Source organism: Hyaena hyaena, unplaced genomic scaffold (assembly GCF_003009895.1).
Source record: "Hyaena hyaena isolate Hyena2069 unplaced genomic scaffold, ASM300989v1 scaffold_1698, whole genome shotgun sequence".
Classification (NCBI taxonomy): Eukaryota; Metazoa; Chordata; class Mammalia; order Carnivora; family Hyaenidae; genus Hyaena; species Hyaena hyaena.
The window spans coordinates 198,883-225,596 of record NW_024082335.1 but is presented as its reverse complement, the minus strand read 5'-3'; the positions used below and the strand labels follow the sequence as shown (position 1 = coordinate 225,596).

Genomic DNA, 26,714 nt, shown 5'->3' with positions numbered 1-26,714 from the left:
CACTTCCCAGATCTACCTAAGAAAATTCGAACTGGATTAAACCCTAAAATATGTTTTTCTTAGTGTTATCTTGTGTGTGCTTAAGAATAAGTTAAAATGCGAGATAATAGGATATTTAGGAGAACTGAGAATTTCATTAATTTATTTTTCTTAAAAATTTTTAGTGCTTTAAGAAAATACATTGGAAACATTGGCATTTAGTGTGTGTGTCTGTGTGTGTGTGTGTGTGTGTGTGTCTGTGTGAAAGAGAAAGAGAGAGAGAAAGATGGGGGAGAGAGAGAGAGGTGGGGGGAATTTGAATCAGAAATAGCCAGCATTTAGCATCGTTCTTCATTTTAACAACATATACTGATGGGGGAGAAAAGCAAAATTACTCGGTCTTGAATCTGTTTGGTCTTCACTCCGTAAATGATGGGGTTTAGCATAGGGGGCACTACGACGTAGAGGTTGGCTACTGGGATGTGGATGTGGTGCGGAATGGTTTTACCCCCAAAGCGATGGGCAAAAAATGAAAAGAATGCTGGGGCATAGAACATAAGTATGACGCAGATGTGGGAGCCACATGTGTTGAGGGCCTTGAATCTGGCAGACCAGGAAGGTATCTGAAACACTGCGCAAAGGATCATTGTGTAGGACATAATGATGAACACAATATCTAGTCCTGTAGACAGTAAGGCCACAGTCAGGCCATAAATGATGTTGACACTGATATTGTCACATTCCAATCTGGCAACGCCCATGTGCTCACAGTAGGAATGGGGAATGATGTTTTTCCCACAATATGTAAGTCGGTGTACCAGGAAAATGAATGGAAAGCAGATGATAAAGCTCCTTACCACAGCTGCGATGCCAATTTTCCCAGTGGCTGAGGAGGTTAAGATTGTGGTGTATCTCAGTGGGTGACAGCCACATAACGGTCAAACGCCATGGCCAGGAGAATAGCAGATTCTGCCACAAAGATGAAATGGATAAAAAACATCTGAGATACACAGCTACCAAAGGATATATCCATGGAATGGAACCAGAAGATGGCCAGCATCTTGGGGGCTGTGGCCGTGGAGAGCAGGACATCTGATAAGGCCAGCATGGAAAGGAAGACATACATTGGCTCATGGAGACTGCGCTCAGTTACAATCAGGAAGATCAAGATGATGTTGCCTTTGACAGCCAAAATGTACATAGAACAGATAGGGATGGAGATCCAGGTATGAGAAACTTCCAGTCCTGGTATTCCAGTCAGGACATACCACATATCCTGGGGATTGGTGTGATTGTAAGAGAAAGAGGCCATCTGTGGCGGCATATTCCAGACTTAGCACCTTGATTAAAAGACCACAGGGCTGACTGAGGATTGAGGAGCACCACCTTAGGTTGAATGATGCCTGATTAGATTGTTTCCAAATGTTTTCTTCTCTGTGAAAAGATAGTGAAATGTATTAACGAGCTTAAAATTGCGCTCAGACTCCTTCCATGGAAGAAGTAAGTCATATCTTGGGAAAAAAATACTTAACATTAATAAGTGCTTAATATGTGCCACAGTCCTTTACAAATATTAACTTACTAAATATTCACAATAGCTTGTTGAAAAGACCTTTTACAATAATCCTCAACATGGATCCTGTTATTATTCCAACAGATGCAGAAAACTTCCACAGACGTTCAGCTTCTTAACCTAGGTCCCATTGGATTCAGGGTCAGACAGCATAGATTTGGAAGTTCTGATCTCAGCCACCATCCAATACTCCTTATAAAAAGAAAACTAGATACAAAAACCTATCATCAAAATTTTCACTGATCATACTCCTGAGTAAAATAGATGTGAAATTGAATTGTACTGCTTATGGAAGAAGGAGGGAATTCAGTTTTACCAAAATAAATCTTGGGCAATCCAGGACACGTGCTGTCTTCAACACTGATTGGCCACTGGAATGATGCTAAGGGTCACAGGTTAATTCATTGATTTTTGTCTTCCAATCAACATATTTCTTAAAATTATAGGATGAATATTTTTTAAAAAACTACAGAATATGCTGCCTCAAACTGAGTTGGACTGTCAAATGGATGCTTAAGGAAAAACACTCTATTCCACTTGAGTCCTTGATTGAAAATTAGACAATATATTATTTCAAAATACCCCAAGCAGTAAATAACAGTGTTTCACATTATAATGTAGCAGTCCCCAGTCCTTCAATAAAAGGGAAGGTGAGTAATCTACTGGTTACTATCTTTCTGTAGTTCCAAAAGAACTGATAAAATCAAGGGATATGTTGGGTGAAATGCAGCCTGGGGGATACCGCATTTGAGTGGGATGTGTATCAAGTGGTGTATTGATATAAACACACAGATATAGGTGAGGGCATAGATATGGATACAGAGCAAGTGGATGACAACTGGCTTCCATTCTCCCTCCCCCCATCCTCATTTTCAAATAAATGGATGAATGCTTTTGCTAAAGAGGAACATGAGTTGAAGAGATGTCTACCTTTTCACCCCTTGATTGCAATGGAGTCAGTATCATTGTACAGAATAGTTTTACCACCTTTATTTTTTTTTTTATTAAGTGTTCAATATTCTGTTACTTCATATTATATGATTGAAATGTTTGGATTCCATTTCTTTCTGTTTCTCTCTTTTTAAAAATTTTTTAATGTTTTATTTATTTTTGAGAGAGAGAAAAACAGTGTGAGCAGGGGAGGGTCAGAGAAAGAGGGAGACACAGGATCCAAAGACAGGTTCCAGGCTTTGAGCTGTCAGCACAGAGTCGGATGCAGGGCGCAAACCCACGAACCATGAGATCATGACCTGAGCCAAAGTCAGACACTCAACCAACTGAGCCACCCAGGAGCCCCTCTGTTTCTTTTTTTTTTTTTTTAATTGAAGTATAGTTGATACACAATGTAGCTACCATTAGTTTCAAGTGTACCACACTGAGTTTCCACAAGTTATATGTTATATACTCACCATAGTGTAGTTCCCATTTGCCACCATGAAATACTGTAACAGTCCCACTGACTATATTCCCCTTGCTTGTCTTTTATTCCCATGACTATTAATCCTGTAACTAGAAGCTTCTATCTCTCACTCTCTTCACCCATTTTGACCATCTTCCGACCTGCAGCCCCTTTGGCAAGCATTAGTTTGTTCTCTACATTCATTCGGACCTCGTTTTTTGAGTTACCGATTAGAATACACAATACTCAAATGGTCACCCCATTAGGATTTTTCTTAAGTTGGTATTGGTTCTTTAAAAATTCTGTAATAAAATGTTGAGATGCTTGAAACTATAGATGTACTTTAATTACATAAACCAATTGTTTAGCCATTTAACGTATAGCTAAAATTAATTGCTGTAAATTTCTTTTCATTGGGATTCTGGTGTTTCAGAGACGGAGAGAGAAAAGATTAATCTATGAATGAAGCACAGTTACGGGGAGGGGATGTTTAGTGAGTGGGGCTCATCAGAACATAGGAGATGAGGGATAGAATAGCCCAAATGATTAAAGAAACACAGAAATAGAGGCAGAAGAAAAATAAAACAAATTTTGCAGGTTTTCCTCTAACTTTACTGGTGATCTTTGGGGATACTAGTGAGTGATCTGTTTGTTTCATTTTATTTGGTTTTGTTTTGATACAGCATTATCACCTGCAGCTACCCAACTTATAGCTCTGGGGCTCCCTGAAGCATTTTTTTATAATATTACTAATTGCAGATTCTGACTGAATCATGAATATATGCACAAAGGCAGTGTGTGATTAATAGGGATAGCGTACATTTGAGGTCCATAGAATTGCATTTTAGTGCTGGCTACATCCTACTCTGACTGTATTACCAGTAAAAATTACTTAATTTTACACTTAGTTTCCATTTGTAGAATACCCAAAAGTAAACATCAATTACAAATGTGAGTCATTTCTGAAGTTAGTATTTTAAGATGGCTGCCGCAGAAATCACATAATTTTTAAAAAATATTATTAATGTTTATATATTTTTGAGAGAGAGAGAGACAGAGACAGAGTGCAAGCAGGGGAGGGGCAGAGAGAGAGGGAGACAGAATCCAAAGCAGGCTCCAGGCTCTAATCTGTCAGTAAGTATAGAACCCGACATGGGACCCAAAATCATAAACCACAAGATCATGACCTGAGCTGAAGTCAGAAGCTTAACCAACTAAGCCCTGAGACACCCCATAAATCAGATATATTTTTATCCCAGCAACAGATTAAATTAGAACACTTGCAAAATTACCATCATTAAGATCAAAATAATTATACATTGAACAAGTTCAATTTTGGGGACTTCAGGCTCATGATCCGCTACACAGAGATTGAGCCAATTTAGAGTATCCGTAATAGCCAAGGTTTACTTTATACACTAGATACACAGTGTGAATTGGTAATTTCACCCCATTTCTGTCATTTCAGTTTTATAAGGTACAGGAAGTTCAGCATGGTGAACTTGGCTTAGAAATGAAGTTTTAGAAGCACCTGGGAGCTCATCTGGTTAACCGACTTGAGCTCAGGTCATGATCTCATAGTACATGAGTTCAAATCCTGTGTGAGGCTCTGTGCTGACAGCTCAGAGCCTGGAGCCTGCTTCGCATTCTGTGTCTCCCTCTCTCTCTGCCCCTCCCTGCTCACAGTCTCTCTCTTTCTATCTCAAAAATAAACATTAAAAAAAAGGAAATGGAGTTCTATTCTTGCCTCATTATCAGTATAACATCTTTGTTATATAAGGAAGGGAGCTGAAATCTCTGAGTTTCAGTTTCTTCATCTGTGCTGAGCCCAGCACTTGATATGTAGTGAATATTCAGTAAGTTTGAGGGGAAAATGCATGCATGTACTTATATTATATACACATTATATGCATTGTCTTTAACTACTGAGCCTTGTTTGTATTACTGAAACTGGAATATAAATTCATTGCATCTATGCACAACATTCAGAGCCACATATCAAAGAAAAAGAACCATTGCATAAACATATTCTAAAAGGATAAACATCTAGTTGTGCTCTTTGCAGATAACCCATTTAGTAAAAGAACACATAGATACTACAATTGCCCATGAGTGCCATCCATTACAGCCTCATCCAATACCTCATAAGTCAAGATGGATAGAAAAGGAAGATGATTAGCTTCTAGGAAGACTGAGCAGCTCCTATAGTTCCGTAAGATTTTATTTCTTTTTTTTCCTGTGTTTTCCAAGTCTTTTTCTGTCCGCTGAACAAAACTACTTTAGTTACCTATATTATCTTGGATCCTGAAGGTATTTAATTGTTTGGAAGGGAAAAATAAAAGCAAGATGATGTTAAAAACACAAATAGGAAATGTGGAGCTATTTATACCTCCTCTAGGCATCTCTCAAGCCCAATACGTTCAGTCCCTAGAGGACTGAACTTTATGCCCTGGTGGCAGGAGGTGGCCCAGAGCTGGCTCCTGGGAGAAGCATGCCCCCATCTCTCCCAGTACTGCACGTTCAAGGTTACCTCTGTCCAGCACTCTCGAACCCCCAAGTTAACACACACTTGCATTATGTACCCAGATCTCCTTTGCATGCAGAGATTCTTGCTAGTGTAATACTATCTTGTTCCCGTGGAGACATCTGCAAACGTAGATTGTGAATGCCACATGTGGAAGGGCTTTTTAGAGGGCGCCTAAGACTGAATTCTGTCACTTTTTGGTTTGACTTCAAACAATTTTCTTATAATTTAACTTGTTTTTAAAGTTGATTAATTTTTGAGAGAGAGCAAGCATGAGCGGGGCAGGGCCAGAGAATGAGGAAGAAGAGAGAATCCTAAGCAAACTTCGCGCTATCAGCACAGAGCCTGTTGTGGGCTTTGAACTCACTTAACAGCAAGATCACTACCTGAGATGAAATCAAGAGTTAGTCACTTAACTGACTGAGCCACCCAGGCACCCTAACTTGATACAATTCTTATATCATATGATCTATTTCTTGTCTATTTCTGTTCTGTTTTTATTTTCTTATTTTATTCCCATGTCTACAAATTATCTCTAAAGACAACAGCTTCAGATCGAAGCCATATATTGTAGGTTTTATAGGACACACATGTGTGTGAGTGTGTCCATGAATGTTGTGTGTGTGTTCACACAGGGGAGACAGAGTATTTATCAGTAGAAACATTTTTATTTTTATTTCCTATTTTCTACAGAAACTCTTCATTGGAAATGTCTCATGTTTTCCAGGAACATCTATAACAGCTGTACATAGAAGAGTGAGGGGATTCTTGAAGAATAAGGCGGTTGACTCGATTTTCGTCAGTTTTAATGCACTCACATTTCTATTTTGTTTTCACTCCCACAAAACCAACACTTGCTCAAGAGTGCTATCAAGCTTACTTGCATGCACTTTCAACTACTTTTAATTCCCATTGTGAGGGATGTCTGACTCAAAAGGCCTTAGACCTGTTCTCACTATTTCACATCATGGAGTAGTGTTGGGTGTGTGGTATTTGCAGTATTTTCACTGACAGTAGATTACTGCTCCCAACCATCTTGCCCTAGACAGTCTTTTTCTGGTGTGGCCTTGGGGGCTGGCTCTGAAAGTGTGAGATTGTTTATTTCCCTATACATAAAGATATGGGTGGTATGTTGGCTCTTCTTGCTGCTCTTTATAGGTTGAGGGAGGGCAAGGAATGTGTAGACATACTGAGATACAAGCAACTACCGTTCTCATCAGGATCCCAGTAGCTTTCCTCAACATCTGGCAGGGATTTGATGCTGTCTCCTAGATCCCTATTATTACTGTGGTAACCAGTAATGCCATTCCCTTTCCATTCCTTCAGATATCTGCTGTTCGGTTTCTTACTTCTTTATTTCCCTTTTGAAGCCACTAGTTTGTCCCTTTTACTCCCATTTGATATTAAAATATAATGACTGCATGTTTGCTTTTTAAACAATTGAACCAATATCGATGCCTTATTATGAACCAAAGCCCATAGTTTACATTAAGATTCACTTTCTCGGTTACAGTTCTGTGGTTCTGATAGTACAGATCTATCTTAAAGTAGAGCATTCGTATGAAACCTTTCCTGAGCTGAAATGGCATATAACAAAGAAGCAATTACCATTAATTCATATGGAAAATTATTTTAGCATTCCCAGACCCCCAATATAACCTATGTTAAGGGTTTTTGACACCTTCAGACATGTCTTGCTAACAGATGCACAAAATTAGTTTGGACAAAGCATAGATGCTCACAGTTCAAAAGTCTGGGGGTCTGATGCTGTGATGTTGATTGTGGGTCTCCGGGAAGGAGCTTGGCTGGGATGCTCTCGCTGCTTCTGTAATGACTCCATGCAAAACAGGCTGAATGCTTTCCACTTTTTTTTGTAAAAGTAAAAATACTCTTCAGATTTCTTTCAAGTAGTGAAGACAGATACTTACGTGGGTCTTCCAAAGAGCTGAGGGGCATAACGTGAACTTTCAAAAAGTGATGGATACACGTACATAATGTCATATACCCACCATTACAGTATCATACGGAACACTTTCACTCCTCTAACAATTCCCTGTGCTCCAGCCATTCGTCTCTCTCTCTTCCTCAGCTCCTGGCTACACCAATCTTTATGCTCTTTCTAATTTCTATAGTTTTGCCTTTTCCAGAATGTCATATAGCTGAAGTCATATAAATATGCAACCTTCTCAGGATGGCTTCTTTCACTTAGAAATATGCATTAAAGGTTTTTCCATGTCTTTTCATTGCTTGATAACTCTCTCTTTTTTTAAATCAAATAATAACATTGCATTTTAAAGAGGTGTCACAGTTTGTTTATCCATTTATCTTAGTTGCTTCCAACTTTTGGCAATTAAAAATAAACCTGCTATAAATATTTACATGCATGTCTTTGTGTAGACATGTTTTTAAACCACTGGGTACCATAACTAGGAGTGCAAGGCCAACCACATAGTAGACTATGTTTAGTTCTGTGAGAAATGCAAAACTCTCTTCCAGAGTGACTGTACTATTTTGTATTTTCACCAGTGATGAATGAGTGTCCCTATAACTCTAGATCCTCACCAGCATTTGGTATTGTCAGTATTTCAGGTTTTACCCATTCTAATAGATAGTGGTATCTTATTGTCTTACTTTGCAATTCCTTAATGACAAATGATATTGAGCATCTTAAAATATGCCTATTGTGATTTGTATGTTTTTTTTGTGTGTGTTTTTTAAATGTTTTATTTATTTCTGAGAAAGAGAGAGAGAGAGCAGGAAAGGGTCAGAGAGAGAGGGAGACACAGAATCCAGCTTTGACTCAGGTCATGATCCCATGGCTCGTGAGTTTGAGCCTCATGTCAGGTTCTGTGCTGACAGCTCAGAGCCTGGAGCCTGCTTCAAATTCTGTGTCTCCCTTTCTCTCTGCCCCTCCCCTGCTCACACTCTGTCATTCTCTCTCTCTCTCTTTCTCTCTCTCCCTCTCAATAAATGTAAAAAGTATTAATTGGAGACTTGTTTCTTTTTAATTTTTATTCTCTGCTCTGAATAAGCCCTGCTCCACTCAGTTAATTTTCTTTTTCCTTCCTTCCTTCCTTCCTTCCTTCCTTCCTTCCTTCCTTCCTTCCTTTCTTCTTTCTTTCTTTCTTTCTTTCTTTCTTTCTTTCTTTCTTTCTTTCTTTCTTTCTTTCGCCTTTATTTATTTTTGAGATAGAAAGAGAGAGAGACAGGGGCTTAATTACCGAGTTCTAAAACCAGCTGTGATTTCTGAGTGTGTACCAGATATTTGCACATCCATTGCCCACAGCCATCGATTCCAACTATTTTGGCTCATCTTCCTATAAATTGCCATAATCTGAGGTACAGATACTCAGAGTCTCTGGATGAATACAGAGTCCTCAAATGGACCCTCCTACTCTTCATATTAAACATGATTCTCCAACCAATGACTCAGGTGCGCTAGACATATGTCTCCATTCTGTTACCTCAATATAAATTCACATCAGTACTCCCAGCATGCCTAGCAGGGCAGAATATTTCCTGCTGCTCCAGAGACCCCTGTTTCCCCCAAACTGAGTCAGTGCTGAGCCGAGGTGATGATGCAGACAACACAAGACATTGAAGAGAAGCTTGTCTAGCCACTGAGTGATGTGTGCCCAAAGATGATCTGTGAGACACGACATGACCTCTGCAGATGCAGTAGCTAACTGCTAAAATTGGGCCACACGGATCCTGTGAAGTTAGAATGTTCCAAAGTGCTTTTTTCCATCCAGGAACTATGTATTTCCCCACTTTTAAGGGGTTGGAAACTAAAGCCTGTATTTTTGTCTTCTACACTGACTACTCAATTGAATGGAGCACTAAAAAGGAGGGAAACATAGAACACAAGTTTGACATGAAAAATTTTAATACATAGGTTTAGGTTTAGATCTAAAAATGTTAAGAAATACTTGCTTCCTTGGTGTAAGATTACTCTGGTGCATTAATCTGTTGAGTGTTAGCTAACACTTTCCTCCTTAGGTACATAAGAGATTATAATAATATTAAACGAATGATTTTCTCTTCATCTCTATACAGATACCTTATTCCTTTCTTTCTTCCTTTCTTTTGAAAATTGAACTATACTATGTCAGAGGGAACCTACTTATGTTTATATACATATGTTTTAAAATCAGAATCAATTATAAGCACAAAGTTTCATCTGCTCAGATTATTCCCCTCTTTAGATTTAAAAGCAAATGAGTTGGAGCAAAATCCAAGCCCAGCCCAGTGGCAAAGGAATCTAAATATAAAATATAACAAGTGAAGATTCCAGTTTAAGATAGATGTGACAGATGCCTGGATGGCTCAGTTGGTGGAACATGCAACTCTTGGTGTTGGGGTTGTAAGTTCGAGCCCCACGTTAGGTATAGAAATTACTTAAAATTTTTTTCTAAATCTTTAAAAAAATAAATAAAGTAGATATGGTGAAAATGGAATCCAAAGTCATATTCCATTTTATGTCCTCTTTATATTTGCACTGTCCAATAAAGCAGCCACTGTATTGTCCAAAACAATGTCCTTTTACCATTTAAATTAACTACAATTAATCAAATCAAAAAGGTATTCGCCCAGTTATATTATTCACATTTCAAGTGTTCAATAGCCACATGAAGCTACTGTTATAAGTTGGTCTATATTATTCTATAGTAGAAAACATCTCCATTATTTTAGAAAAATTCTACTGTACAATTCTGGTCCATCTAGTTATCACAACATCCCTGTGAGGTGGACACTTGCCTCATTTTAAAGATTAATTAACTGAATCTCAGAATTAAAGAAACTTCAAAATGTCCACCTTTGAAATTGGAAGACCTAGGATTCGAATCTAGCTCTGTTTCAATGCAAAGAAAGTGCCTGAATATCCATTTGGGGCACAGTAACTAGTTTTATTCTTTCTTGAATATGATCATACTTATGGCATGAACATACTATAGCTTGTTTTACACCAATCAACAGATGGTAGAAAATGTATGGAATGTTTCAGATGGAGTCTCCCACCTCCAGCCCTAAGAACATTTGACTTCCAAAACATGGCTTAAAATGGGACTTGTGTGTAGGTGATTCTCTGCATTTATGTTTAAAATTATTTTAAAATCAAGAATCATAGACTCTGGGGTAAATCTCTAATTCTAATAAAATTCATTTTTTGGTATTGAATTTTGTGTGTTAATTATTGTTGTTGCTGTTTTGTGCTTTTAAAGACCTGAGCATCTCAACGTATTTTCAGAGAAAAGAGTCTGAGCATTCTGCTACGGATCTGCTGGGTCTTGACACTGTAGATGATGGGGTTCATCAAAGGTGGGAAAAGGATGTAGATGTTGCCCATAAGTACATGGACCACAGGGGAGAGATGTTTGCCAAAACGGTGCACCATTGTCAGGCTAATGATAGGGATGTAGAACACGAGAACAGCACAAATGTGGGAGACACAAGTCTGAAATGATTTATGCCGCCCCTCCTGAGAAGCAATTACCAAGACTGATTTAAGTATCAGGAAATAGGAGTAAAAGATCAGAATAGCATCCAACAGCAGTGTGAAAATGACCAGCATCAGGGCATAGTAGCTATTGAATCTGATGTCTGAGCAAGCTAGGCGGAGAAGATCTTGGTGCAGGCAGAATGGGTGAGAGAGGATGTGGGAACGGCAGTAATGGAAAAATTTCAGAGTGATGATGGGGGGTGTAATAAAAAAGAAACTCCTACCTACTATGGTGAGTCCAATTCTGAAAATCCTGGAATTAGTCAGAATGGAGGAATAACGCAGTGGATTGCAAATAGCAACATACCTATCAAAGGCCATAGTAAGGAGGACAGAGGACTCCATGAAGGAAAGACCATGGATAAAATAGGACTGGGCAATGCAGGAATCCAGGCTGATCTCACGAACGAATCCCCACAGGATGCCCAGCACCGTGTACATGGTAGATAGCCCCATGCACAGGTCAGTGAGGGCCAGCATGGCCAGGAAGTAGAACATGGGCTGGTGCAGACTGGACTCTGTTCGGATCACGTGCAGCACCATGCAGTTGCCCAAAAGCACCATGGCATAGATGGCAGAGAAGGGAATGGAGATCCAGAGGTATTGCTGCTCCAGGCCAGAAAATCCAGTGAGAAGAAAGGAGGAAGAATTCATGATAGGGCTTACCAAAGTGGTAATTCTGGAACTGAGATACTTCTTCCAGGCAGAAAGAAGGTCGTTTTCAAAAAAAAAAAAAAAAATCCTCCAATTTCAGATAACTTAGGTGAAATTTCTAAGTAAATGAAAGTAGGCTTAGAGTCAATTAAGTGTACAAAGTATTAGATGAATAGTTCTGTTCTTTAGCAATGTATTATTATCTACTACCTGGAAGAGAATAGTGTTCTCCCAGTGTCATTTAAGAGCTATTATTCATCCATTGGCAAGGTGCACAGATGTCCTTAGAAGCCACAAGTGAAAGCGAATAGACTAGAGTAGGAAGCTAATTTTCAGAAAGCATACGTTACTTGGGATATTTTCCCAGGGCTTCTGGTCAATGGTATACCTATAAAATTGAGCGCCAACGTTCTTAAAGTAATTATTAGTTTCTTTGTTATGATTCATTAAGCATTGAATATAAAGAGTAAGATTTGGCTTTTAAGTGTCTAAAATCTGTTTAAATTAGTCACTGTGTAGCCATAGGTTCCCATTTTCTGTTGTCTCCAAGTGTATTTTTCCTCCAAATAGTACTTAGGGAAAGATGCTCCTGTTTTATTCCACTTCAGATAACACAGCCAACGAGTAAGGTTTTTTTCCCCTGTGGTGATAAACAGAGAGTAGTATTGATGTAAGAGGCCTTTGGCAAATGATTTCCCACAAGAATTCTGACCTCCTGAGATATTCAACTTACCTGTGCTCTTGTGATATGGAGACATATGTTGAAGACTCAGCCTCAGACATAAACCCAGTGTTCTCCACCCTCTTATCCATTTATTGCATCAGTAAGTTAAGTATTCATTGAATATGCATTTATTGAAGGGATGTGCAGTTTTTTTCTCTTCCTTAGAACCTACCATTCTAAAGATTAGAAAGAAAGCAAATGTTGAACAGTTAAGTCCAGAATTTTAAAAAGCCTCATTGTGGCAGGATTTCTTGCTTCTTCGTCACATTGAGTTTTGCCCTTAGGAGTCATCATAAAAGGTTTAAGGCTCTTATAATGTAGGCAGGTGTTTAAAAGTTTATACCGGCTTTTGTGTTTGATTTCATTGTCCCAACGTGTTAAATTAGCTTCAGATTCTGGTTTCGTCTTGTGACATATTCCTCATCTTTGTCATACTAGCCCACTAGGCAGCTCCTCAGGCTAACCTTCTTATGAATTCACCGTTTCCATGTGAGACCTTTTCTAGTATCATGTTCATTATTATTTCTTGCCCTGAACCCCACTCTGCATTAGATAACTTTGCCTGCTGTTTTTTTTTTAAGTTTATTTACTTTTTTGAGACAGAGAGAGACAGAGCATGAGTGGGGGAGGGGCAGAGAGAGAGGGAGACACAGAATCCGAAACAGGCTCCAGGCTCTGAGCTGTCAGCACAGAGCGTTGATGCAGAGCTCAAACCCACGAACTGTGAGATCTGACCTGAGCCGAAGTCGGATGCTTAACTGACTGAGCCACCCAGGCACCCCCTTTGCCTGCTGTTTTTAGTTGTCTCCTTCCTTGAATGATTGGAGCATTCACCCCTTGAAGACAAATCTGTCAGCCTCAGCCTCAAGCACTTTACCTTCTTTTATTTCTCAAAACACCATTTCTCTTCTTTAATGAGATTTTTTTTCCAGATGTTCATTCTACCTGGGATGTTCTTTTCACAGACATGGTCTTTCCCATCTTCTCCCAAACCTCTCCCACCACTTTTAAAACCAGCCTGTCCCTTCCCTCTGCAACTTAACCACTACTTCTCAGGAAGCCCCTTAACTAATACAGATTTCCCCCACAAATCTATTGTTTTGGTAACCATATTTACTTTTATATAACTTACTGAATTCATAATTTGATATTCATTAGCCTACATAATTGACTAAGGTCTCTGCTAAATTCTCTGAGATGGGGCACAGTGTTAATATTTATTCACTATTGTAGCCTGAAATTTGCACCTCAAAGTCCTCACCTCTCCTGTGAGCTCATATTCATGGATACAGCTGCCTACTTTGATATCTCCATCTGGATGTTTAATCTTAAAATTCAAATTATAACAAAAAATATTTGGTTTGCCTCAGGAATTCATTTTTCCCCATTTCCTCCTAATATTATAAAATGACTTCACCAATCCCAATATTGCTTAAGAAAACTCTCAAGAATCTTTCTCAATTCTTCCCTTTCCTTTCTTCTCCTGGATATCAAATCCTTCATCTATTTCTATAGTTTCCACCCTGCATCTGTCCACTTCTCACCTATACACTATACACTGTCACTGTACTGGTAAATAATATCATCAACTGTTCCATGGCTATTATACTTGGCTAATTTTCTAGCTAGATTTATTGTTTTTGCACTTGTCTCCTAAAGATGTATTCTCCTTGGAGAAACCAGCCTGCTTTTCTACAAACATCTACTAGATCACATGAGCCTTTGTTAAACAAAACAAATGTCACTGATGGATTTTCATTGCTCTTAAGATAAAAGAGAATTTATTTCTCATGGTCAGAAAACTTTAAATGATCTGACCCACACACCTCTCCATCTACATCATAGACCACTGTTGTTTTCCCTCCCTGATCTCCAGGAATTTTTAATTCCTCAGAACAAATTAAGAATATTCCTGCCTCAGGGGCTTTGTTCTTGATAATCTCTCTGCTTAGAATGATCTATTTCATGTATTTGCACAAAACCTCTTTTCATCATTCTGGATTCTTCCACTCCAGGTGACATAGCCAATAGTCACTGTTTCTTCTTTGGTGAAGTTCATTGTGCCTTCCTCAGAGGGACTCTTGTAACCCCACCACCAGTTCCCCATTCTCTCAAATAAGTTACTCTCAGCACAATGCTCTGCTTTGTGTTTATACCACTTATTGTATGCGGATCTTCCATTAGATCTACTGGGAAGTTTGAGAAGACCAGGAGCCATGTCTGGTTTATGCTCACTGAAATGCAAAATGAGGTTTAGCACAGAGTGGGCATTCAGTAAATAATTATTGAATTATTTGATTTGATCTATGAATTAAAAGCTGCCCAATTATACAGGTATAAAAACAAGTTAGGGGTGCCTGGCTGGCTCAGTCAGATATGCATCCAATTCTTGAATTTGGCTCAGGTCATGATCTCACAATTTATGGGTTCAAGTTTCATGGCCTGCTTGGGATTCTCTCTCTCTCCCTCTCTCTCTCTGTCCCTCCCCTGCTTGCACTCCTTCTCTCAAAATAAACAAACAGCAATATCAAAAAAAAAAAAAGAAAAACAAGTTAAATGCAAATGCATTGTAAAAAATACTGTGAAATATAAACACTCATATCATAAAGTACACATCTTTCCCTTGCTGACCACATGCTACCAAATGTGTGTCATCCTATATAAGTTTTATATGATATGTAAAACAGATGCTGCCCCAGGCATTCCGGCTGGCCTTGGACAGGACGCTCAGAACCCAAATATGATTCCTATCATTCACAACGTGACCCAGACATGGAAACTTGGCCCTGGGATTGGTGACAAAATATTCAAACATCCTGAGTATAGGCATGTATTAAAAGCCATACTCTCACTGAGGCTTCTTCAGATTAGCCACAAAGGTTAATGCTGCTGCCTCATGTTGGAGAATTTTTTTTAAATTCTATTTTGAGATAGGGCAGAAATTGGGAGAAGATAAGGATGATGAGATGAAGAAATGAATATTTCAAGAAGAAAGTGGTTAGATATGTCAGATGCACAGTATGCTCCATCTGTATCAACAAGGGGTAAAATAATATCATTTCTCCAAACATCATGCTATGTTATGGTCCCTCAAAGTCAGTGTGCATAATATTTCTTTCTAAATTTCTGGTAACCAGAACAATACCGGGCATAAAATAAATAATTAGTGAGGACAAGTTGAGTTGAGGGCAGTGAAAGGATTATGGGGCTGGCTCTGTACGCTTTGTCTGGAATGTTGATTTAGAAAGCATATCTGTGATGAAATTGAACAGACCATTCAGAAGAGTCTTTTCTTATACCCTCCAATTCAAACTTACCTACATGTTCAGGTATCTCTGTCTTTTTTTTTTTTTTTCCTGTTTTTTGGAAATGATCCTCTATTTGATTACTTGCTGCCTTTTTCTTTTTTTTTTTTTTTTTTCAGATTAGGTAGGGTAATGACCAATAGTCCTTATTTACCCTAAAGGCATAAAGGAAGATTGTTGGATCTGAAAGTCAGAGCCTTATCAGTATATTGAATAAAAACCATCTGTTTGCTAGGATAGTCCGAGTTTCAGATTATTTAATGAGACCCATACACAACTTGCTTTGGACAATAAATTTTTTTTTAATGTTTTATTTATTTCTAGGAGAGAGAGAGACAGCATGAGCAGGGGAGGGTCAGAGAGAGAGGGGGTCACAGACTGAAACAGGCTCCAGGCTCCGAGCTGGCAGTCAGCACAGAGCCCGACGCGGGGCTCGAACCCACGAACAGCAAGATCATGACCTAAGCGAAAGTCGGACGCTTAACCGCTTAACCGACTAAGCCACCCAGGCGCCCCTGGATAATAAATTTTTAAGTGGTCTCATTCTCTGATTAAGTATTCCTTCTAATGGTCCCATCTGGACACCAGCAGGGGGCAGAAGCAGCCCATTGAATTTTCCTCTCTACAGGGATGCATAAAGCAGGTTTGCTTTAAAACTGGTAAGTGTGAGGCCAAGGCAGTGAGAGTCCAGGCATGAATCAAGAGTTAAGAACCTTCTATAACACTGATCCAAAACACTGGGTGTTCAGGGGTTCTCAATATGTTAGCTTTGGAGGTGACTTATCCACCAAAAACCCAGAATAGGCTTAAAATTCCAGTTTACAGGAATTCATTTTGTGAATATTCTCTTTATTATATATTATTTGTTTATCTAGTCTTACTATATATCTTTCTTATTGTATTATATAAGATGTTTATAAATAATACTCCCATGATAATTAAAATATTGAAAAAGGATTATCCATAATTTAGAACCGTGATAAAATATTATATTACATGGTACATTTGTTTAACTGTGGTCCTTTGGGTGTTTAAGAAGTTTCATTAGGATTCTTATTGTTTGATTGTACTAGGACAAAAATAATCTCTATCAAGGAAATTTATCTGTTTTAATGCTGCTTCTATATTTAAGACAATGTAAGACAACTTAACCCACCCAGTGAAACTCTAACCTTAGCCAAATGAGGGAAGGGTGGGATTGTAGCCACAGTATCTTAGGGAAGGGAGTTACTCAAAGCAATTCACCAGGATGTTATTACTAGGATGTGCTGTTACTGGGGGAAAAGAAGATGGAATACACATGGCTAGACTTCCCTCTAGGGCCTATGTGAAGCCATGGGTGACTAACGGCCTCTTGCTTACCCTATCCAAGATTCATCTGACAGATGCAGTGCTGCTCTTGCTGTGGCCTTTGATAATGGGTTTTTGCATTATATGAGAATAGATCACCTTTTATTTATGGGAACCAAATTTCAGTGCTTCTCAGCCATTGTTCTATTGTTACATTACAGCAAATGTAAAATTTTAATTGCTTAAATCCCTATAATTCCTAGATCCTTGGATTTCTAGAATGCTTCAGAGGAGGTAAAGGCTCATTACCTGAGATGCTAGTGTCTCAGGTTCTATAGCCTTACCAATCAGGTATGAGCCGACATGTCTCTCAGAATGGAAAGAGCAACCATTTGGAAGGCACTGATGTCCTAGAATGGGACAAAATGCACAGGAAATGCACTGGTACCATAGCAGTGGTTTGTTCATTTAATCCATCATAGACTTTATTATTTTTGTTTTTCTTTTTAACTCCTTTTTGGGGTGGTGGAACTTTGTTTTATTTCACTTTGCTTTTGAAAATACACTGTATACAGGCACTGGGGTCCAGGTTCTATGGTTTAAAAAAATAGGCAAAGACCAGAATCACCGAGTTTGTAGATTAGTGAGCAATTGAGTCTGGTGTGATAGCTACTGAACCACTTTTAATGCCTATCTATGGAGATATAAATGAAGGTCACAGCTAAAGAGTTTCTGAGGGAGAAAAGATGAGAAAGCAATATATGGTAGGAAGTAACATCTGACACCAGGAATACCTTAGATATCAGTGAATATAGTGGCAGTGATGATCCAGGAAGGGATGGTAGCATGTGTAAATGTCTAGGAGTAAAAGAAAATGTATGGTACTTGTGCTACCTCTCCATTGTCAGCCTCATTCACCATAAGTTAATCTTATCCTGATTTGTCTCATTTTATCTGTCATGATGGATTCATTTTCCTCTTTTTAAAATGTATCTGTATAGAGGTGCCTGGGTGGCCCCATCGGTTAAGCAACCGACTTTGGCTCAGGTCACGATCTCATGGCTCATGGATTCGAGCCCTGATAGCTAGCTCAGAGCCTGGAGCCTGCTTCAGATTCTGTGCCTCCCTCTCTCTCTGACCCTCCCCTGCTCATGCTGTCTCTCTCTCTCTCTCTCTCAGAAATAAATAAAACATTTAAAAATTAAAAAAAAAATAAAATGTATATGTATTGAATGCTATCATTTTCTTAATATTTGGCTTATTCATGCAACATATTTTTGAATTGGATTCATATTGCTGGCATAACTATAGTTGTCTCTTTTCCTTTGTTGGATGGTATTTCATTTTACATATATACCACAATACGTTTATTGCTATTACTATGGATGGATATTTGGGTCCTTTCTAGCTTTTGAACTGTAATAAATAATGTTGCTATAAAGATTATTGTAAATATTTTGTGGAAATATGAATTTCTGGAAACTGCTGGGTCATACAGTATGCGTATGTTCATCTTTAGCATATGCTGTTGAACAGTTTATCTTTCCACTGGAGAAACTGAGTTCCAGCGAGTTTAAATTGTTCATGGCTACATCCCGGAACAATAACAAGTACACATATTTTTGTCCATATTTGGCTAGAAATTTTATGAGAAAAACAATTGTGGGAAGCAATGAGACCCCAAAGAGTTACAAAATGAGAGAAATACAAGGGTATCGCCTCTCAAGGTTATCTCCCAGAAATATCTGATTAAACTTTGAAGAAGGCTCTAAGTCATTTTGGCAATGTAGAAAATCTCTTTCCTGCAGACAGGCAGATCATTCTTTTTCCATAGCTGAGTGTAATATGTAAAATGATAGCAAGGAGAAAATGCCTATTTTTTAATATTTTGTTATTTATCATGAAAGAGAGAGAGCGGCCAGAGAAAAGGAGAGAATCTGTAGGCACAAGTAAGCTCTGTGGTGCCAGCGCAGAGCTGGATGTAGGGCTCGATCTCATAAACCATGAAATCATGACCTGAGCCAATATCAAGAGACGGAGGGAGGCTTAACTGACTGAGCCACCCAGGCACCCTGCGAAATGCTTATTCTAAATCTTATATTATTTTAGTTTACTTCTAGTAAATAATTAATGAAATTAATACCCAGATTTCCTTCAGAACTGTTCTGCTTTTTCTCTTTCCTAATTTTTTCTCCTTTTAGATATGTTTTGTTACTTTTAATTTCCTCTCTCCTCTTTATGACCAGCCTTGGTTTAGGTGGAAAAGCTGGGATTATAGTGAAGTTTAAAGCTTAGCCCTACCATCAACCTGAGCAGGAAGACGGCAAGCCAAGAAGAGAGGGGACCAGTCTCCTACTTTCCTCATGTGTTCTGCAAATCATGTAGAAATTCCCCAGCTCAGGGATTATCAGAGACTGAGAAAGTCAACTTCCTTATGCATTCCACTCTTTTACCAACAAAGCAAAGCTACCTTTATCTCCTTTTTCCCCTTCTAATAATCCCTTCATGAACTTTTTTGTGGTATTTCTTAGTCTTTTTGATACCCTCTGATTTCATTTCAGGGGTATGACTGAGTTATTATAAGGACTACAAATTAATATTAACAATTCAGGTTGGCCAAGGAGACCAAGGAGTGCATCATAACTCTGTGCAGAAATATTTATTGTCCCATGCATCTGAGAAGAGAATGGTAGAGGTAATTTAATATATTGAAAGAACAGGAATCATCTTGGACTAAATTGCTTTTACTTTCTATTTTATTTTTTTAAATCCCAGTAGAACTGATGTACTGTGTTATAATAGTTTCAAGTGTACAATATAGTGATTCAAGAATTCTATACATTACTCAATGCTTTTCACGATAAGTGTCCTCTTAATACCCATCACCTATTTTACCCATACCCACCACTCACCTGCCTTCTGATAACCACCAGTTTGTTCTCTACAGTTAAAAGTCTGCTTTCTTTTTTGTTTGTCTCTTTTTTTCTTTGTTTCGTATCTTAAATTTCACCTATGCTTGAAATCATATGGTATTTTCCTTTCTCTTACTGACTTATTTCACTTAGCATTATACCCTCTAGACCTATCCATGTTGTTGCAAATGCCAAGATTTCATTCCTTTTTATGGCTGAGTAATATCCCATTGTAAACACATACCACATCTTCTTTATCTGTTAATCTAACGATGGATACTTGGGTGGCTTCAATAGTTTGGCTACTGTAAACAATGCTGCAATAAACATAAGGGTGCATATATCTTTTTGAATTCATTGGGTAAATACCCAGTACTGGAATTATTGGATTATAAGGTTTTTCTAATTTTTTGAAGAATACCATACTATTGGTATGTGACCGTGTCTGTTTGCACTCCCACCAAGAGTGCATGAAGGTTCCTATGTTTCCACATCCTCATCAACACTTGTTGTTTCTTGTGCTTTTGATTTAAGGCATTCTGACAGGTATGAGGTGACATATCATTGTGGTATTAATTTGCATTTTACTAATAATTAGTGATGTTAATCATCTTTTCATGTGTCTGTTGGCCATTTGTATGTCTTCTTTGGAACAATGTCTTATTATGTCTTCTGCCCGTTGCTTAATTGGATTATTTGGGTGTTTTAGTGTTGAGCTATATAGGTTCTTTACATATTTTGGGTATTAACCTTTTATCAGATGTCATTTGCAAATATTGTCTCCTATTCAGAAAGTTGTCTTTTAGTTTTGTTGGTTGTTTCCTTTGCTGTGCAGAAGCTCTTTATTTTGATGTAGTCCCAATAGTTTATTTTTGTTTTTGTTTCCTTTGTTTGAGGAAACATATGTAGAGAAATGTTCTTATGGGCGATGTTAGAGAAATTACTGCTTGTGTTCTCTTCTTGGATTTTTATGGCTCCAGATATCACATTCAGGTCCTTAATCAATTTTGAGTTAACTTCTGTGTGTGGTAGAAGAAATTGGTCCAGTTTCATTCATTTGCATATAGCTTTTCAGCTTTCCCAGCACCATTTGTTGAAGAGATTCCCTTTTTCCAATTGCATATTCTTGGGTCCTTCGTCAGCGATTAATTGACCATATAATCATGGGTTTATTTCTGAGATCTGTATTCCATTCCTTCGATCTATGTGTTTATTTTTGTGCCAGTACTATATTGTTTTGATTACCACAGTTTTGTGGTATATCTTAAATATGGGATTGTGATACCTTTAGTTCTGTTCTTCTTTTTCAAGATTGCTTTGGCTATTCAGGGTCTTCTGTGGTTCCAAACAAATTTTAGGATTAGTTGTTCTAGTTCTGTGAAAAATGTCATTTGTATTTTTCTAGGAATTGCATTAAATCTGTAGATTGCTTTGGGTAGTTTAGAAATTTTAACAGTATTTGTTTTACTAATCCATAAGCATGAAATATCTTTCCATTTGTTCTCTCTCCTTACTTATACTTTTTTTGAGGGCAAATATATCATTTTTTTACCTCTAAGACCTAGAACAGAGGTTTAATTTAAAATATAGGAATCTTATACATGCTTGTTGAATAAAACTGAACAAAAAAAAAGAGTAGTGAATAACCAAATTACTTCTGTGATGCACATACAAGAATTTTTAGACTCACAGGTAGGTGTGCAATTGTGTTTTTTCATGGGTAATCTGATATGAGAAAAATAGAAGTAAGGGTAGATAGAGGAGATGTGGGGAAATGTCATACCAATTTGTCAGTAGGCAAGATGAAACTTCTAACAATTCTGTCAATTATCTTTGGCAAAAAAAAAAAAAAAAGTAGTAATTCTTCATCTGAGAACACTTTGGATAGAATCCTATAAATCTCTGCTTTCCTCCCAACCTCAGTTTTGTTTGGTTTGGTTTGGTTTGGTTTGTTTGGTTTGGTTTGGTTTGGTTTGGTTTCCAGAATACTCCTTGGCTTCCAATTCCCCTTCAATCAATGTCCCCTTTGCTTCCTTGTACAATAAGTTATATGTGGAAGCATGGATCAGTGGGGTCCTCAACAAAAAAAGATAGTTCAACCAAAGTGCAAAGTCTGAAGAAAATAAACAAGATCTTTTGGTGAGTGTCACTTCATAACTTGAGAAGTTATGAAAGGCCCAAGAATCTCTTGGAAAAATCCTTCCAGACACTGAGAGAGGTTTAGACCTATATTCAAGTATATCAGCTGCAATGCTTCTATGCTCTTACTTTCTCTTAATCCTATTATTAACACAACACTCAGCAACAGTAAACTATAAAGGAGATCATCAGATGACCTATCCATCAGCCAACTGAGTTACATTTTTTCTCTTTTCTTTTCATTTTTTTTTTTTTACAAAGTGTTTATTGTCAAATTGGTTTCCATATAACACCTGAAAAACAAACAACCCAGTGAAGAAATGGGCAGAAGATATGAACAGACACTTCTCCAAAGAGGGCATCCAGATGGCCAACAGACACATGAAACGATGCTCAGCATCCCTCCTCATCAGGGAAATACAAATGAAAACCACACTGAGATACCACCTCATGCCAGTCAGAGTGGCTAAAATGAGCAAATCAAAGAACTCTAGATGCTGGCGAGAATGTGGAGAAACGAGCACCCTCCTACACTGTTGGTGGGAATGTAAACTGGTACTGAGTTACATTTTTGTATTGATTATTGATGTCTTTGTCTGTTTGTTTTGTTTTATTTTAGCTTGGCTGTTTTCAGATCCCTTCCTGTCTTCAACTATTTGTCACCTCTGATTTGGTCTCCTACTTCTCAAAACTTTGATATATGTTTCTCCAGCTTGTTTATTCCAGATGCATGTAACCATTCAACTTTCTTCTAGATCTGACTCCTATTAACATTGCTGCCTTGATGTTATTCAGTTCCTTAAAAATAAGGTTTCCAAACTCTCTAGAGCTCAACATTTCTTTTTTTTTTAAATATTTTTTTAATGCTTTATTTATTTCTAGGAGAGAGAGAGAGACAGCGTGAGCAGGTGAGGGTCAGAGAGAGAGGGAGTCACAGACTGAAACAGGCTCCAGGCTCTGAGCTGGTAGTCAGCACAGAGCCCGACGCGGGGCTCGAACCCAAGAACCGCGAGATTGTGACACAAGCGAAAGTCGGACGCTTAACCGACTAAGCCACCCAGGCGCCCCTAGAGCTCAACATTTCTATCCCACACTGAAATCTTTGGAATTTAGGAAAAGATGTTAAGTCAGTCAACTCACCCTTTGTGAATGGTCACCTGGCATTAATTTTTGTTAAAACTAAAAATGAGGGAATCACATCTCATAATTCTGCTGTGTTGAGGGGTCCCTGGCATCATGTCTGGTCTTTTATATTCCATCATTTGCCCTTCCGAATTCCTGCTGACCGGTTTTCCAGGACTGAATGAACCTACTGCTGGATCTCCATCCCTGTTTTCTAGGAGTACCTGGCGGTTCTCCTAGGCAATGCCACTGTCATTCACATTGTCCACACAGACTCATCCCTGAGCCAGTCCACGTGCTGCTTTCTGGCTCGGCTAGCAGGAACTGACTTGGGTCTCTGTGTGTCACAGTACTGCAGACAGTACTGGGACAGCAATGGCTAAATTTTGTAAGTGCCATTATATGCCTGTGTTTTGCATCTCTATTTTGTCCATACCTTTCTTTCATTAAACCAGTCATGAGTTTGCCCCTGACATATGATTGCTTGGTGGCCATCACTAGCCCTCCTTCTGCAATAGCCCTCAGTGCTTGTCAGCTCCCAGGTCGTGAGGACTGGAGTGTTTGGTGGTTCAGAGTGCATCTTTCCCCGTCTCTTATGGCCTGCGCCTCTCTGGTGTGTCTTACTGTGATAACAATATCCTTTCTTACTCCTACTGTCTACACCAGGATATGATCCAACTCTCCTGCCCTGGCTCACAAATTGATAGCTTCTGTGCTTTGTTGGTCATCTTGCTTGCTCAGACTTCAGCAATGTAAGTGTTTTCTTATATTCTGATTCTCAGATCTGCAGTGGCCATTGCCTCCTGCAGGGTGTAACTCCAAACTTTCACCCCAGTTGTATGTCACATTCTGACATACTTTATATCCATTTGCTAGACCCTTCGATTGCAGGCCATTCCTCTTTCCTCATCCATTTCATCAAGAGCAAATTATACATCCCCCTTCTGTTGCTGATGAACTGAGTCATTCACAACATCAAGACTGACTGGATCCACTGACCCTCATCAAAGTATTCTCTCTGAAGGAAAACCATGAGAGACTCTTGAATGCTGACAAAAACTGAGGACTGATGGATGTGGGGGGGGAGGGAGGGATGGGCATGGAGGAGGACACTTGTGGGGATGAGCACTGGGTGTTATGTGGAAACTAATTTGACAATAAACTATTTGTAAAAAAAAAAAAAAAAAAAAAAAAGAATGTCCTTGAAAGAGCAATAAAAAAAAAAAAGTATTCTCTCTGAAATGGATGGAAATGTGTGTTCTCAGTGAAAAAGTGATTACTTGTGGCAAAAATCTCAGGTCTTGTTCAGCTGTAACGTCAGTCCCTCACATGTCTCTAAGTATCACCTTTCTCATTTTGTTGTAAGAACTTAGTAAATGTATTCATTTTAACAGTGCCCAGAGAAAAACAATCAGAAAATAAAAATCAGTCCTAGAACAAAAATCAGTGTTTATAAAGCAAGTTGCAGAAGCAAGGGTACTTCTGGAACAACTCTGGCCCTTACCTATTTTATGAATTGAATAACTGAGATGGTTCTGTACTGTTTGACACCTTTTGAAGTGAGAGACTCCTTCCCATGATAAGCACAAATCCTAAGTAGCTTTCAAACAAGAATAGTAATCTCTACATGAAATACACATCCTGTGTACTCTGTTTCTCTTTCATCCTTCTCTACCTGCAACTACTGTTAGTACTGGGGTAGAACAGCAGCCAGCTAGTGCCTAGTGTTGTCAAAGCTGGACATTTGTCACTTGGAGACACTATACCTGTGGCCAAATCGGTATCTAGTGGTGCTTTATCAATCTGTTAATTAGTAATATTTACTGACATTTTCCTAATCTTGACTTTACATTTTTTATAATACTAATAATTAAAGAAAGCAAAATGAGAAGGGAAGACCTGAGAACTTGGTGGTAGGAGGCAAAACCTAGCAATATAAGAGAAAACTGGAGTTAAATATATTTTATTGTTTCTTTTCATAATAAAACCATCTTTAGCTTAAATAATTTTGCACAATTCTGCTTAAAAAAAGAGTGCTCTGCTAGTGGAATCATTACCCAACTGCACAACCTGGGCTACTTAATATTATTGGTGGTCCCTATCCATCGTCAGGCCCTTCTTTTGACCTTCTAGACTCTTCACCTTCCTCCCTGCCCCACTCGGCCACTCCATTCTGATGCCCATGCTGGTGTGTGTAGTCCACTTTCATGTAGATACTTGCATGATTCTTCTTTCCACTTTGTTTTTGTGTCATAATATATCAAATCTGTCAAGATCTATCTAGATCTATAGGAGCTCTATTGTTTGATGCTCTCTCTGTATGCCACTCATTAATACTCAGGTCAATGACAAATGTGAGGGTTCCTTCAGTAGATGAACAAAGTTGTCACAATTTTAACTCCCCTCTGATCCTGAAAGTTTATAGAATCATCAGCTACGCCTTTAGAAGGACACCTCATATTCATCTCCATTCTATATTCGGATGAAGATTGTTCACATATTAATTTAGTTAATCAATTAATTTACTTATTAGTTGCAATACTTTCAGAGTCTTTCTAACTATATTCAGAATGGGAATGTGGGAGGGGACAAGGACCACTTCAAGGTCATTTGATTTCCAGAATCTAGCATCCATACAAGTGGCTATTGACTGAGGAAATGGAATTAGGATGTGTTGCTGATGGTAATGCTGCAGTAATAACTGGAAAGGCAGAGAAGTCATCAGAGGCATCAGAGGGAGGCAGAGGAAAGATCAGGCCTTCAAACACTTCCTGGATATGCATGTTAAAGCATCTTGAGGAGAATGGGATTCCATTTGGTGTGAGCCCACAAAACGATTGCAAGACATCAGTGAATATCAAGCCACAAAAAGCCCCTTTTCACAATACCCTTAGTCATATATTTATCACAGTATTACTTGTTCCTTCCTTCCAATGCAGACTGTGAAAGTCTCAAGGCCAGGAACAGTGAAACTACCTCCCCTGTGTGGGTAGGTTGTTTGGGTCCTTCATGTGGGTCTCTGTTATAAGAGAATAGAGGGAGCCAGGATAAAAGTGATGGGGAGGATGAGTAACAGGACAGCAAAAGACAAAGGAAAAATCTCAGAGGAACAGTGGTGTCTTTAGAAAGAAGAACTTGGTGGATTTAGACAACTAGACAACTGGAGAGGGAGGACATTTATAAGGAAGGCTAAATAAAATAATTGACTTAAATAAAGCACAGCAAAAATCCAAACCCTAAACTGAACCTCCACTTGAATCTTTTTGTAGGGGAAAGTAAAATAGACAGCAGAGTCTGTTTCCCACATATCTAACTATTTATGACCTTTCTTTTTATGGAGTCTAAGATATATATAGATTTTCCCAAGGTCTGAACTAGCCCTTCATTTCTTCATGTTTAAAATGTTGTGCCCTCCCATGCCATGTACCCACTCGAGTGAGAGATGCAGAAATAATTTAATACACCAGTGTAGTGAAAACAAATATTCTTTATTTGGCAGGAGCCATATGTTCAAATAACTTCATAATTTAGACATGTTCAGGTATCAGGGTCTGGGGACCAAGGGACTTTTCCTGGAAAGCAAGAAAAGAACC

The 26,714-nt window shown here is 38.5% G+C and overlaps 2 protein-coding genes across 2 annotated transcripts; both read right to left on the bottom strand.

Moving 5' to 3' along the window:
* Positions 1-335: 335 nt before the first annotated feature.
* On the bottom strand, positions 336-1,303 carry LOC120226481 (olfactory receptor 52Z1-like). Its single transcript, XM_039224674.1, is given in 2 exon segments — positions 336-907; positions 910-1,303. Coding segments are annotated over 2 exon segments (966 nt in total).
* A 9,405-nt stretch (positions 1,304-10,708) lies between these two features.
* On the bottom strand, positions 10,709-12,442 carry LOC120226472 (olfactory receptor 51V1-like). Its single transcript, XM_039224664.1, has 3 exons — positions 12,363-12,442; positions 11,975-12,017; positions 10,709-11,671 (listed from the first exon to the last, which is right to left on the bottom strand). Exons 1-3 carry the CDS (start codon positions 12,440-12,442, stop codon positions 10,709-10,711), a joined length of 1,086 nt encoding a protein of 361 aa, XP_039080595.1.
* Between the last annotated feature and the right edge of the window lie 14,272 nt (positions 12,443-26,714).

Bases quoted from the DNA above. Each gene is read 5' to 3' on its own strand.
- LOC120226472 (XM_039224664.1), bottom strand. From the start codon at position 12,442: ATGGATAAGAGGGTGGAGAACACTGGGTTTATGTCTGAGGCTGAGTCT. The intron at 12,018-12,362 runs GTAAGTTGAATA...TCAATTTTATAG, and splicing joins TCCATATCACAAGAGCACAG to GTATACCATTGACCAGAAGC. The intron at 11,672-11,974 runs GTATGCTTTCTG...TCTGCCTGGAAG, and splicing joins GGGAAAATATCCCAAGTAAC to AAGTATCTCAGTTCCAGAAT.